The sequence below is a fragment of the Lepidochelys kempii genome, chromosome 4, assembly GCF_965140265.1.
Source record: "Lepidochelys kempii isolate rLepKem1 chromosome 4, rLepKem1.hap2, whole genome shotgun sequence".
Lineage (NCBI taxonomy): Eukaryota > Metazoa > Chordata > Testudines > Cheloniidae > Lepidochelys > Lepidochelys kempii.
The window spans coordinates 71,492,374-71,506,886 of record NC_133259.1 but is presented as its reverse complement, the minus strand read 5'-3'; the positions used below and the strand labels follow the sequence as shown (position 1 = coordinate 71,506,886).

The following is a 14,513-nucleotide window of genomic DNA, read 5'->3' as shown; positions in this document are numbered from 1 at the left end:
ACTGGTGAGACAAGCAATTACTTCTTCTCCTAGAATCTTTGTAATGTAAATTCCTCCATCATTTCTAGAAGAAAATTTCAAATGTTTTTACAATGATGACAGCCCTCCGTATACTTAGCCCAAGTTTTTCTCCCTGCCCCTCCATTTTAGTGTCCATGTGTTTCTGTTGTTGCTCAGTTCATATAATTCCCTTAAAAGGTCACTATGATATCTTCTTAGGTACATATAATGCACAAATCAGAATTATTTACTAACTTCCAACCAGTTAAACTTGAACAGCCTGACTGAAGGATGTGGAGTTGCACAGCTTCAATTAAGGACATAATCTGGCCAACAGAATCTCTACTGCAGGAACCAAAAAAGATAATGACACACAAGGAAAAGAACCCAACACTGAGATCTCAGACTTCTTGCAGGCTGGTAGTTTTGAGGAAAATACATACAAGAATTCTTTCTACTTGTAAAATTAGCTTATTTCATATGGGATCACTGCCAAGCAGAGAAGAATTCATTTTTTCACCTTGTCACTGTTAGATTAGAATTCTTCTGCAAACTGCTCAGGTTTTGCAGAAACTATATACCGTACCTTGATTTATCTGAACCTTCTCCAAAATTTGTACATCCTTCAGAGATAAGGTTCCCAAAACTGGACACAGTACTCCTAGCCCCAGTGGAGTCTCAACCATGGTTTTATACAGTGGCATATTTTCTTCCCAGCCCCTCCAATTCCTTTGGATTCACCCTATGATTATCTTGACCTTTTCACGACTGCTAAACAACGAGACATTTATACCTTCATGTTCCTTCCAACCTGAATGCAATAACTTTGATTGTTAAACAACTGAAAGTTATAGGCAATCAATGCAAAAGTTACCTCCTAAGTTTTAGATACACAATATATGACTTAACATTTCTCATGTTAAAAATCTATCAGCTGTTCCACAGACCATTGACAATGTATTTATGATAAACTGCATTCTGAAAGATTTGTAACGTTACCAGTGCTTCTAACATTTGTTGTTGTTTGAAAATGCTAAAGTACATCCCCAGAGGTACAAATCTCTTGAGTAAATACAGGATAGTGTCATGGAGTGTTATCATGTCCAACATAGCAGTTATCACCATACTTTCAAATGTAGTTTCAAATGTAGTAACGTTCCTAGTCTTATGCATGCTTTTTGTCTTATGCATGCTATTTTATCTGCTTTAAAAAAAGAAAAGAAAACAGAAAAGACTTGTCAGTGGGCACTATACAATTGCTCCATTGGTCTCCTTAACCAACTCCAAATTCAATGCTTTATTCTATGTCACCAACTGAGTCACCATTCGCTAACCATCCTCTTTATTCTCCTCCAAATCATTCTTAACTCACTGCACCATGGGCATACATACACTAACACTTGTGTTGGCTATATTTTAGCTGCAGGGCCTGGACCTTGTTTTTATACATAAAGCATCAAGCACACAAACTACAAGATACATAAAGTAAGTGACTGTAAACAAAATAACCAATTCACTTGACTAATAAATTAAGACCTAGTCACTTGGATTAGATTTTTCTCTTGGATAGTGTATTTAACACAGAGAAAAAAAATCTAACTCTTCATTAGAAATAAAGTGCAGTTTTCCTAAATGTATGATTAAATGCTTATCACTGAAATTAAAAGTCTGAGTAGTTCAACCTGCATATATCATCTATAGGTAACCATGGACAGAATACCTTTTCCCCAGATTCATACTTTTCAGACCTGCTCTTGCTAGTTTAAAAAACATGCCTCAGCTGGAAGTGGTTTCCAAATCACTCTTTTTATATGTGACCTGAGATCTCTAACCACTTGAGCCAAGCAGCAATTGTGCATGCACCCAGGGATACAAGGAAGGAGCATGCACAGTTAAGAGCTAGCAGAAAGCTGCTTGCTAAGTTAAGGGTCTGTCAGCATTTCCAAGTTTATAAACTCTTGTTTTCAGAGCTTTATAATTGGCAGTAATCATTCATTTATGGCTTATTACAACAATCTATAACCCACGAACCAACCCCTGTCTCCCTCACGACTGTAGAGGTGTTAACAGGCCACTTCACTTTGAATGGTCCCTTGAAATATGGGTTAACTAGTTATGCTAAACAATCTGTTCCTCCTTGTATTTAACTGTGACACTCTGAGTACATTTCCTAGACCAGAAGAGTGAGTGGTGTTCTAGCTCAAAAGCTTGTCTCTCTCAGGCCTTGTCTACACTACGAAATTAGATCGAATTTATAGAAATCGGTTTTGTAGAAAGTGTTTTTATACAGTCGATTGTGTGTGTCCCCACACAAATGCTCTAAGTGCATGTAGTCGGCAGAGTGTGTCCACACTACCGAGGCAACCGTCGACTTCTGGAGCGTTGCACTGTGGGTAGCTATCCCACAGTTCCCGCAGTCTCTGCCGCCCATTTGAATTCTGGGTAGAAATCCCAATCCCCGATGGGGCTAAAACATTGTCGCGGGTGGTTCTGGGTACATATAGTCAGGCCCCCTTTCCCTCCCTCCGTGAAAGCAACAGCAGACAATCGTTTTGCGCCTTTTTTCCTGGGTTACCCGTGCAGACGCCATACCACGGCAAGCATGGAGCCTGCTCAGCTCACCGTCACCATATGTCTCCTGGATGCTGGCAGATGCACTACTGCATTGCTACACAGCAGCAGCTTATTGCCTTTTGGCAGCAGACAGCACAGTATGACTGGTAGCTGTCATCAACGTAGTCCAGGGTGCTCTTTTAACCGACCTGGATGAGCTCGGGGTGCCTAGGCAAACATGAGAGTGACTCAGCCAGGTCATTTCCTTTTTAAGTTTTATCTCATGGCGATTGAGTCCTTCCAGCAGTGCACTGTCTTTTAATCAGCAGCCAGGAGAAGACGATGGCCAGCAGTCATACTGCACCGTCTTCTGCCGAGGACCCAGGAGATGATGATGGCTGCCGGTCGTACTGCACAGTCTGCTGCCAGTAAGATGTATAAAGATAGATGAAGTGGATCAAAACAAGAAATAGACCAGATTTGTTTTGTATTCATTTTCTCCTCCCTCCCTCTGTGAAATCAAACGCCTGCTAAACCCATTTTTGAGTTCTGTCCTTAAGGGGGGCATTCTGTTTCTCGCAAAGCCACCCCTTTGTTGATTTTAATTCCCTGTAAGCCATATTGTCAGTCGCCCCCTCCCTCTGTCAGAGCAACGGCAAACAATCGTTTTGCGCCCTTTTCCCTGGATTGCCCAAGCAGGAGCAGACGCCATTGCACAGCAAGCATGGAGCCCATTCAGCTCACCGCAGCAGTTACGACCATTGTAAACACCTCACGCATTATCGTGCAGTGTATGCAGAACCAGCACCTGAAAAACCAGGCAAGGAGGCGATGGACATGAACACACTTTTCTCTAAAACCGCATTCCCCCGCAATTTGGAGATCATGGTGTTAATGGGGCAGGCTCATGCCGTGGAACGCCTATTCTGGGCCCGGGAAACAAGCACAGAGTGATGGGACCACATAGTGTTGCGGGTCTGGGATGATTCCCAGTGGCTGCAAAACTTTCGCATGCATAAGGGCACTTCATGGAACTTTGTGACTTGTTTTCCCCTGCCATAAAGCGCAAGAATACCAAGATGAGAACAGCCCTCACAGCTGAGAAGCGAGTGGCAATAGCCCTGTGGAAGCTTGCAACACCAGACAGCTACCGGTCAGTCGGGAATCAATTTGGAGTGGGCAAATCTACTGTGGGGGTTGCTGAGATGCAAGTAGCCAACATAATCATTGAGCTGCTGCTATCAAAGGTAGTGACTCAGAGAAATGTGCAGGTCATACTAGATGGCTTTGCTGCAATGGGATTCCCTAACTGTGGTTGGGCCATAGATGGAACCCATATCCCTATCTTGGGACTGGACCACCAGGGCAGTCAGTACATAAACCACAAGGGGTACTTTTCAATGGTGCTGCAAGCACTGGTGGATCACAAGGGACGTTTCACTATCAACATGGGATGGCCGGGAAAGGTTCATGACGCTCGCGTCTTCAGGAACTCTGGTCTGTTTAAACGGCTGCAGGAAGGGATTTACTTCCCAGACCAGAAAATAACTGTTGGGGATGTTGAAATGCCTATAGTTATCCTTGGGGACCCAGCTTACCCGTTAATGCCCTGGCTCATGAAGCCGTACACAGGCACCCTGGACAGTAGTCAGGAGCTGTTCAACTATAAGCTGAGCAAGTGCAGAAGTGTAGAATGTGCATTTGGACGTTTAAAGGGTCACTGGCACAATTTACTGACTCGCTCAGACCTCAGGAAAACCAATATTCCCACTGTTATTACTGCTTGCTGTGTGCTCCACAATCTCTATGAGAGTAAGGGGAGACGTTTATGGCGGGGTGGGAGGTTGATGCAAATTGCCTGGCCGCTGAATACACACAGCCAGACACCAGGGCAGTTAGAAGAGCACAGCAGGAAGCGCTGCGCATCAGAGAAGCTTTGAAAACCAGTTTCATAACTGGCCAGGGTATTGTGTGACACTTCTGTTTGTTTCTCCTTGATGAAAACCCACCCCCATGGTTGCCTCTAAATTCCCTGTAAGCCCCCCCTCCCGCCCCCCTTCAATCACAGCTTGCTTGCAAAGGAAATAAAGTCACTATCATTTAAAAAAACATGTATTCTTTATTAATTGATTATAAAAATAGGGAGATAACTGACAAGGTAGCAGGGTGGGGTGTGGGAGGAGGGTAGGAGGGAAGGAAAAGGCCACTTCAAAATTTGTTGAATGCTAGCCTTCTGTTGCTTGGGCTGTCCACTGGGGTGGAGTGGTTGGGTGCCTGGAGCCTCCCACCCCGCGTTCTTGGGCGTCTGGGTGAGGAGGCTATGGAACTTGGGGAGGACAGAGGGCAGTTAAGCAGGGACTGCAGCGGCAGTCTGTGATCCTGCTGCCGTTCATGAACCTCCACTAGACGCCGGAGCATGTCCGTTTGATCCCGCAGTAGCCCAGCGTTGCCTCATGCCTCCTCTGATCTTCCTGCCGCCACTTCTCCTCACGTTCATCGGCCACTGTCCTGTACTCTGCTATTGTGTCCCTCCACACAGCTCTGTCAGTGCCGGAGGACTGCCTGAGCTCAGAGAACATGTCATCGCGTGTGTTTTTTTCGCCACCTTATCTGAGATAGCCTTTGGGATGGAGAAGGGAGGCTTGAAACATTTGCAGCTGCTGGAGGAAAAAAAGGGAGTGAAGTATTTAAAAAGATACATTTTACAGAACAATGGCTATACTCTTTCACAGTGAACAACACTATTCACATTACATAGCACATGTGATTTTGGTACAAGGTCGCATTTTGCATCTTATATTGAGTGCCTGCGGCTTTGGTGTTAGAGATCACACATGCAGGGCCGGGCAATAGAATTCGGCTTGCAGGCGGCCATGGTAAGCCATAGTCTTTCGGCTTCTGCAACCTTCATAACAGCAGCCCCCTCTTTTCCCATACCAAGCAAAGCCCGTTGAGTTGACCATTTAGTGCTGCAGTTTTCCTGTTAACGTGCAGCAGCAGAAACCAAACTAACCCCCTCCCCCAACCCAGTTCTCTGGGATGATCGCTTTTCCCCTCCCCCCACCGCCTGGCTGGTATCAGAGAAGATACCTGCTAGCCAAACGCGAACCCCTCAGCGCCAATGCTGCCCCCCGTCTCCGCACGTGGCTAACTGCGTGGAGGATTTCTTTTCAGCCACAGGCAAACAGCCCAGTAGGAACGGCCACCTCTGAATGACCCCTTAATTAAATTCCCCTATTTCAACCAGGTTACCATGAACGATATCCCTCTCCTGAGGATAACACAGAGAGATAAAGAATGGATGTTGCTTGAATGCCAGCAAACACCAGGACCATATGCTGCCAGGCTTTGTCATGCAATGATATCAGATTACTTGCTACTAGCATGGTGTGGTAAAGTATTCTACCATGGAGGACGGAATAAGGCTGCTCTTCCCAGAAACCTTCTGCAAAGGCTTTTAGAGTACCTCCAGGACAGCTTCATGGAGATATCCCTGGAGGATTTCCACTCCATCCCCAGACACGTAAACAGACTTTTCCAGTAGCAGTACTGGCCACGAATGCATCCCAAGTCCTCAAGGCTACTTAATCATTAAAAAACGCTTGTTTTTATAACATGTATTATATTTTAAAAGGTACACTCACCAGAGGTACACTCTCCGGCTTCATTGGGTTGGGAGGGTATTTCAGTCAGGGTGATAAAAAGATCCTGGCTGTCAGGGAGAACAGTGTACTGTGTGCTCTCCCCGAGCTCGTTCTCCTCCTCATCTTCCCCGTCCGCAAAATCCTCAGCCATGGCGGAGAGTACCCCATCATCGGAGACTATGGACAGGGGTGGGGTCGTGGTGGCGGCCCCCCTTAGAATTGCATGCAACTCAGCATAGAAGCGGCATGTCTGGGTCTCTGTCCCAGAGCGTCTGTTTGATTCTTTGGTTTTCTGGTACGCTTTTCTGAGCTCCTTAAGTTTCATGGGGCACTGTGTTGCGTCCCTCATGGCCTCTGAGATTTTTTGAAATGTTTTGGCATTTTGTCTTTTGGAACGTAGTTCTGATAGCACAGATTCCTTTTCACCATACAGTGGTCAGATCCAGTACCTCTCGTTCGGTGCACGCTGGAGCTCTTTTTCGATTCTGGGACTGCATGGTCACCTGTGCTGATTAGCTCGCTTGCCCAACCAGGAAATGAGATTAAAAAGCTCCCAGGGCTTTTCCTGTACACCTGGCCAGTGCATCCGAGTTCAGAGTGCAGTCCAGAGAGGTCACAATGGTACACTGTGGGATGACTCCCGGAGGTCAATACCTTTGAATTGCGTCCACACTAACCCTAATTCGAAACAGCGATGTCGATTTCAGCACTAATCCCCTCGTTGGGGAGGAGTACAGAAATTGGTTTTAAGAGCCCTTTATCTTGAAAAAATGGCTTCGTTGTGTGGACGGGTGCAAGGTTAATTCGGATTTAACGCTGCTAAATCCAACATAAACTCATAGTGTAGACCAGGCCTCACCAACAAAAGTTGGTCCAATAAAAATATTACCTCATCCACCTTGTCAGTAATCATTCAACTTGGCCACAAGGTTTCAGCTCAGAAGCAATTTTTATCTGAGTGAATTCAGTGTTTGTGAAAGGTGGAAGTTTCTTTGCACTACAGTCCTCGTTTTAATCAATACACGCACACAGAGGCGGGGAAAGATTCTTCACATCAGGAAGTGCACCTCAATAGTGACCAGTAGGAACCACCTGAAGCTGCAACGATACCTGCAGCTGGCCTGCGGCAGCCGACTCAAACTCACAGAGCTCAGCCAGTGGGGCTGTTTCATTGCTGTGTAGACTTCTGGGCTCAGGCTGCAGCCCAGGCTCTAGGAACCTCTGAGGCACAACGGTCCCAGAGCTCAGGTGTCAATGAAACAGTTCTGCAGCCCAAGGCATGCAAGCCCACGTGAGTGGGCACAGCCCAGCCATGGGTTTTTCTTTGCTGTGAGGATAGACCCTGAATTATCTCTCAATAACTACTACCCATGATTTGCCTATTCTTTTAGGAGACTTTAGTTTCCAAAGCTGTCAAGACTAACACCCTTCATAAGCACTAAAAATAAAAATAAATGATTTTAGTGAATTTAAACTGAAATGTCACAGACAAGAAAATTCATATGCAACTAAAAATTCTAAAGATTTTAAACATGGGTTTATTGTACGGGCACAAAACATGTTTTTAGAAGGACAGATCAGAAATTAGAAAACTCATTTTCTAATCAACCATGAGAACTCCAAAGGAGCCATTATAATCCATCATCTCAACTATATCTGACACGATCCAACAAACTGTACGGGTTCCAAACGATAGCAACATCTCTTGAAAGAGCCTACTAATGTTCACAAGTTAAGAATTATACAAACTAACTTTCTCTTGGTTATTATGCAAAGCGTTCAGCTATAAAAGCCAAACACACAATGAGTGAAAGCCAGAATGTCATCTCAGATTTTTAGTTTTAACTATGAAATTTCCTTGCTTGCTTTTGTGGGTTAAAGTAAGATCTCCGAGATTACTTTGAACTTAGCTTTTGAACCTCAGCATGATGAACAGCACTTACAAGATATGATCTAAACAGAAATACCTACTGCAAATCCAGTCAAAGGAGGGCTGGTTTATTCTCAACTGCAGTAATTCTATAGTAACACATGCAGTTGGGGAGCATGCACATTTGTTTCTCAGACCTCTTGAAGTATAGCATTTTTACAAGCTACTGGTAAAAAATATTTTAAGAACAAAATGCTATTACAACAGCAGTCAGTTGTTCTAGATATCAGAGACCATGCTACTGTTTCACTGTGGGGACTTGTAACCCTGAATAAGGTCTGTTCTGCCACCCCCACACCAACTACTACTATCATGCCAGCAGCAAGAGCTTTTCATGTTACTCTTTCTGCTGGATCTGCTTCTCTTGTCTCTACCACAAATGCTCCTCTGTCTGTAGTAGGTGGAGCACAGTGGGGGCCCCTTGAGATGAGAACTACCACATCACAGGAGAATGAAGAAAGTTTGTGAAAGGGGGAAGAGAAGAAAACGTGTAGTGTTTTTTAATACATGGTAAAAAGTAAGCATTATGAGGTATCTGGACACTTTACAAAGTTTACATTGAGACATTAATTATCTTAATGTGACAAAATGTGCCTTTAATCCAACCAGTCAGCTAGGAATTAGATCAACTGGGAAGGCCGAGGCAAAAATGGTGCAATTTGTAGCTTTTACTAAAAGTGCCAGGATTAATGTTCTGTACATTTTCCCAGGCATGAATACAGAGGTGCAAGGCCTCTACCAGAATTACCCTGAGGCTGAGATGTATATCAAGTGTTCCACAATTAGGAAATCACTGTTCAAGCTATTGTTTACTGCAATAAAAGCATATGCCTGAGCCAGTGCTCTTATCCAAAACGAACAAGGTAAGGGCATTGTTTTTGTATATAAAAGACTGCCTCTGACTGAAATTGATTAACTACAGCTAGCCCTGTACACCTGTGCAGCTCTTGCTCCTGCCATTTAGTTCGCAGAAGAAGGTAGGTTATTTCCTACCACCTGCGGGCGCGGGATAACATAGCCCTTCCAGCGTCGCTCTAATGAACTCGGTGAGTGCCGGATACACCCCCAGAGCCTCAGCTCCGGTCTGTCTCCCTTCTCAATTGAATGTCCCTGATCCTCCCTAGGTCTGCTCAGACATTTCAGTGGGCGCTGCATGCCGCCACCATCACCCCGAGTAACGGGGGGGGGGGGGGGGGGGAAGAGCGCTGCACCCACCAAAGCCAGCCCTTCTTGGGGCTAGGCTGCCGCTGCACCGGGGCACTGCACGGGCCGCAGCCTGGTCCCCTCACGGGTATCGACGGCCTCGGGGGTGGGCGGGACACCCCTGCCCAGAGCCACAGGGTCAGGGCAGGCCCGAGGGCGGCGGTCGCCCAGCGGGGCTCGATCCCCGCGTGCCCGCCACAGCGAAGCCCGCCCCACCCGTGCTCGGCAGCGGGGACGGCTGGGCATGGTGCCCGGGCGCTGTGAGGAGCCCGGCTAGCCAGGCCGGCCGCAGCTCCCCGGTCGGGCCTTCAAACGCCACAGGCCGCAGCCTGGGCGCCAGCCGCCGCCCAGCGAAGGAGGGAGGCCCTGCCAGGAGCAGCCGCCTCTCCTGGAGGGGGCTGGGCGGGCCGGGAGACACCCCTTCCCCATCCCCCCGCACTGGGGGGAGACACCGCCCCGCCCGAGCGCTCGCTCGCTCACTCACCCACATCCTGCCCTGCGGGCTCGGCTCCTCGGCGCGGGGGGACAGCGAGGACCAGAGCAGCAGCAGCCCCAGGAAGCTGCCCGCCAGCAGCACGGCGCGCAGCAGAAAGCCCAGCTTCAGCCGCATCGTCCCGCGCCGGCCCGACGCCCTGCTACCGCTTACCGCTCCCGCCGCCCGCCTCGGCCCCCTCCTGAGCTACCCCGTCCCCAGCCCGGAGCCGGGCTCGGCTCCCTGCCCGCGCCTGGCGTTGCGCCCCCCGCTCCTGCTCGCTCTAGCCGCCTGCTCTCCGCTCCTGCTCCTCTCTTTAGCTCTACCCCGATCCCAGCCTGCTGATCTGCTGCCTTCCCGCCGCCGCCGCCGGCTGCTACTGCCGCCGCCCCCTGCTCAGTCCGTCACTGTGCTGCAGGCACAAACTTTTTCTCCCCCTCCTTAAAACTGCCCCGATTCCTCTGCTGCTTGTCTCGTCTTTTCCCTGCTGAGCTGCGCCCAACAGCTCAAATGATCTGAAGCAGGAAGTCACCGCAGCAGCAGCGACAGCTCCACGTGGCTGATTTATAGCCCGGAGAGTTTTCCATATTGATTGTAGGTTGCCTTTTCACACGTCTCCCTAAGGAGGTGGATTTGTACGAGTAAAGCTGGGATGAGGTGTACAAACACCAAGCTGCTGCTCCTAGCTTGGTGAGGTGGAAGAAGGGATCATTTCCGGGTTTATGCCTTTACCTTGGCTTGGAAAGAGAGACAGAGTCCACGGGGATTTATAACTGCCTTTTTTAAAACTACCATCATACCAGATTCGAACCCAGATTGCACCAGACCTCTGTCATACAATACTACTTTTACTTTATTTCCCCCTGAATGTTTGTAATTTGATGTATGGGAACTCTGATATGTGCACTGGCCTCATCACTGGTGAAAACTTTCAAAGAACGGAGCCCAGGGTGTCAGGCCTTAAAAATGATTTAGTATGTGTGTAGCCCTGTCTGGTAAATCTTATGCCTTAAGTATTGAAAAGAATGAAAACCTTGTAGATATTTTACTTTAGAAAATAAACTATATTCCCCTACCCAGGGCTAGCCCTTGCAACAATAATAAAAATAACTTCCCAACTTTCTGTATAACTAATTTCAGGCCAATACCATGCAAAGTACATGCTTAACTTTATTCATGTTGAGTAGACCTATTGAAATCAAGTACTGTTTTTGTCCATAGTATTAAACTGGTGTACCAGAAACAAATTGTACACAGTCTGAGCAAATAACAAGGATCTAAATTCAGTATAATTCCTGAAATCATTGACTTTTCTCAAATTTTGGCTTGTATTCCTGACAGCAATCTTAAGCCAACCTGTCTTTCATTCCACACTTGCACTCTTCTGAGAAAAATGAACTGCACTGAAAGTTAAGCATTCTGTTTTTAGCTTGTGCAACAGTTGTGAAAAATTAGTGTAGTCCAAGTGCAGTTATCAGGAAAGCAGCCATGTAAAAACAATTTTATTTATTTAACAGTTCTGCTTTTGTATAGTGAGTCAGAGTCACTAAGGTTTACTAAGGTTTTTTTCAAATTCCTGTTCACACTGCAGGAATCATATAGATCCAACAATCCTGAACATTGACTTTTCAGTGATAAGTTACTTTAGAACAAGATATTGCCTATCAATAGGATTCCCCGTGGATGATTTTTTTAATAGGAAATGTAGTGCTTTACACACTTGGAAACTGAAGTGTCTGTTCGTCCAGAAAACTAGTACAGCAGTGTTAGTGGCATTAACATTTTCCCCATTCTAATAGCTTGATGCAAAAAACTAAATAGATTAATGCTGAGTTAAAGGTACAGTAAAAGACTCCAAACCTGCAATCACTTGCACAAGTGCTTAACTTTGTGTGTGTTTTCCAGTGAGAGTTATATCTAGAATTTGAAAAGTTTACTGGACACCTGTTACGTAGAGATAAATATAAAAGACAAGTGGAGACCCCCCTTAAGGCGCTCATTCTAAATTTGAAGTTCCAGCTCTTAGAAGGGTGAAAGAGGGGGGATATCTTTCTTTGCCTTTCCGAGCCCCATGGCGTCTACTGCAAAAAAAGTAGGTCTCCCCTACTGTCTCTTTTTGCCAATGTCCATTTTTTGGGACCTCCTCTCCAATGACCAACTCTAATTCCTCCTCTGTTGTAACTCATAGCTTTCTCGAGGAGCAGCAGAAGAAAGAAATAATTATTTACAGTCTTAATGCTGCCCACAATTGTAATTGATTGTAAAACTGACTAGAGTCTTGTAATTTCACTCTGCTGTTGCTTGCTCTATAACTGAATCATTGAAGCGGTCTGTCAGCAGACTGAGGAAGACACTACTGTGTCAGTTCCAGGCCCGCTCACAGCAATTGCGGGGCAGAATAGTCAATGGGCCCCCATGCACACACAAGCCGTGCCCGCATGGATGGTCCACCTGACATTTGAGCAGTGCTGCACCTGCACTGGCAGGTGCCCAGCGAGCTGCCTGCTGCATGCACTCTTCCAGTACATCCAGGACTTCCACATGCCCGCCTGGCAGGGTTGCCAACTGTCTAATCGCACAAACCCAAAGACCCTTGCCCCGCCCCTACCCTGCCCCTTCCCTGAGACCATGCCCCTGTCCAGCCCCCTGCTCACTCCATTCTCCCTCCCTCCATCGCTTGCTCTCCCCCACCCTCACTCACTTTCACCAGGCTGCGGCAGTGGGTTGGAGTGCGGGGTGCAAGCTCTGGGAGGAGTTTGGTGCAGAAGGGACTGTGGGCTCTGGGAGGGGATTTGGGTGTGGGAGGGGTGATGGGTACAGGTTCTGGGAGGGAGTTGGGGTGCAGGAAGAGGTGCCGGGTGCAGGCTTTGGGGGGGGGTGCAGGTTCTAGGCTAGGGCAGGAGGTTGGGGTGCAGAAGAGGGTCAGGGAGTCAGCGCTTACCTCAGGCGGCTCCTGAAAGTGACCGGCACACCCCTCTGGCAGCAGCTTGTAGGTGGGGGGGGGTGGGGCAGGGGTTCTTCATGCGCTGCTGCCCACAGGCACCAGCCGCACAGCTCCCATTGACCACAGGTCCCAGCCAATGAGAGCTGTGGAGTCAGCACTCAGGGCGGGGACAGCATGCAGAGACACCCCCCTCTGGGGCCACAGAGTCATGCTGGCAGCTTCCGGGAGTGGTGCAGAGCAAGGACGGGCAGGAAGCCTGTCTTAGCTCTGCTGCACTGTTGGCAGTGGCCAGGGGCCTCCGGGCCCTTTTAAATCACCCAGGCACCTGGGCAATTCCCCCTTCGCCCCACTTCAGCCGGCCTGTTCAGTTCAGTTGTGTGGTCATTGTAACAAGCAATTGTTTTTAAATGAAAGTTTAAATTCTGCAAAAATGATGAATAAGGCCTCCACAGCTATCAGGGAAAGCTTCACGCTCACCCCAGGCCAATTGCCTGAGGACAGCAGTTCCTATGTCAGCCAACTTGGCAGATAAAATGCTTTTTTCCTCCCAAAGGAATCATGGCTTCATTAGACTGCTACAATGCAGCTGTCCACTAGGAAGCAGTGTGGCCTTGTGGACTAGGCACTGGAGTAGGAGTCAGGAGACCTGAGTTCTATGTCTGGCATTGTCACTGACCTAGTGTATTACCTTGAGCAAGTCACTTCAATTCTCTGTGCTTCTGTTTTTCCTCCTACCTTTGTCTACTTTCTTTGTTTGGATTGTAAGGTCTTCAGGGAAGGAAATGTTACTGACTGTTTATTTGTACAGTGCCCGATAGAATGGGATCTCTATCTTGATTGGATCTCCTAGGATTCTAAATAATGATGAGCTTAGAAGTGACTTCAGATATTTACAATTTTAATTGTATTTTTTCCATGATACCAAAGGCATTACTAACTATAGCTTTTTTTCTACCAGTGAAGCTATGACAATACTAAGGCTATGTCTACATACGCAGTTTTTAATGACACGACTGTGTCACCACAGCTGTGCCGCTAAAAGTCGTGCAGTGTAGCCACTGTTTGTTGACTCTCCTGCTGACAAAAAACTTCTACCCCCAACGAATAGCGTTTGCGTTGTCGTCAGGAGAGCGCTCCTGCCGACAATGCACTGTTCACACTGTCACTTGTTGCAGCAAAACTTTTGCCTTTCGGGGGGAGGGAGGGTTTAACACCTGAAAGACAAAAGTTGTTGTTGTTCAATTGCCAGTGTAGACATAGCCTAAGAAGTTACAGATAGTGACTTACCCCTCTTCACATATTGCATAAACCTCAAGGGCTCAGTCCCGTTGTCCTTATTCAGAGAAGAGTCCTAGTGAATTTAGTTAGGAAACTAACTTCCATGTCAACATACCTCAGCCTAGGTAACCCACATCCAGTATTTCTATGCAAACATTTCTAAGAAAGCTGCCAAACATCTTCATTTTCTTTTTTGAGCATTGATACATGTCTACTAAGCATTGTATTAAGATCACCAATGCATTTCACATAGGCCTCCAAATAGCTGTCAGATAGTATTATTTTTAGTCATTACTAGCCTATTCTGTACTTGAACCAATGACCTACTGTGACCTAAAGGTGAAGTATCCAATTACCAATCCTTTAAGCCACTCTATCACCTTCTTTCTAAGCACTTGAGGGTATGGTATCTGCCTCCAGGGCTGCTAGAAAATGTCAGTCTCATGCATTTTGCTAGCATCTGACAAACCAATATTTGGATACACTTGT

General features: G+C 46.9%; 1 protein-coding gene across 3 annotated transcripts in view; it reads right to left on the bottom strand.

Annotated features, from left to right (window-relative positions):
- Positions 1-10,425, bottom strand: part of GALNT7 (polypeptide N-acetylgalactosaminyltransferase 7) — a 111,589-nt gene extending 101,164 nt beyond the window's left edge. Inside the window, exon 1 of one of the 3 annotated variants that reach the window (XM_073341645.1) lies at positions 9,815-10,425. In XM_073341645.1, coding sequence (XP_073197746.1) covers positions 9,815-9,940 — 126 coding nt within the window. In that variant the 5' untranslated portion in view covers positions 9,941-10,425. The remainder of the gene's footprint in view (positions 1-9,814) is intronic. The other 2 variants (XM_073341644.1, XM_073341646.1) reach the window with 2 other exon arrangements.
- Positions 10,426-14,513: the final 4,088 nt, after the last annotated feature.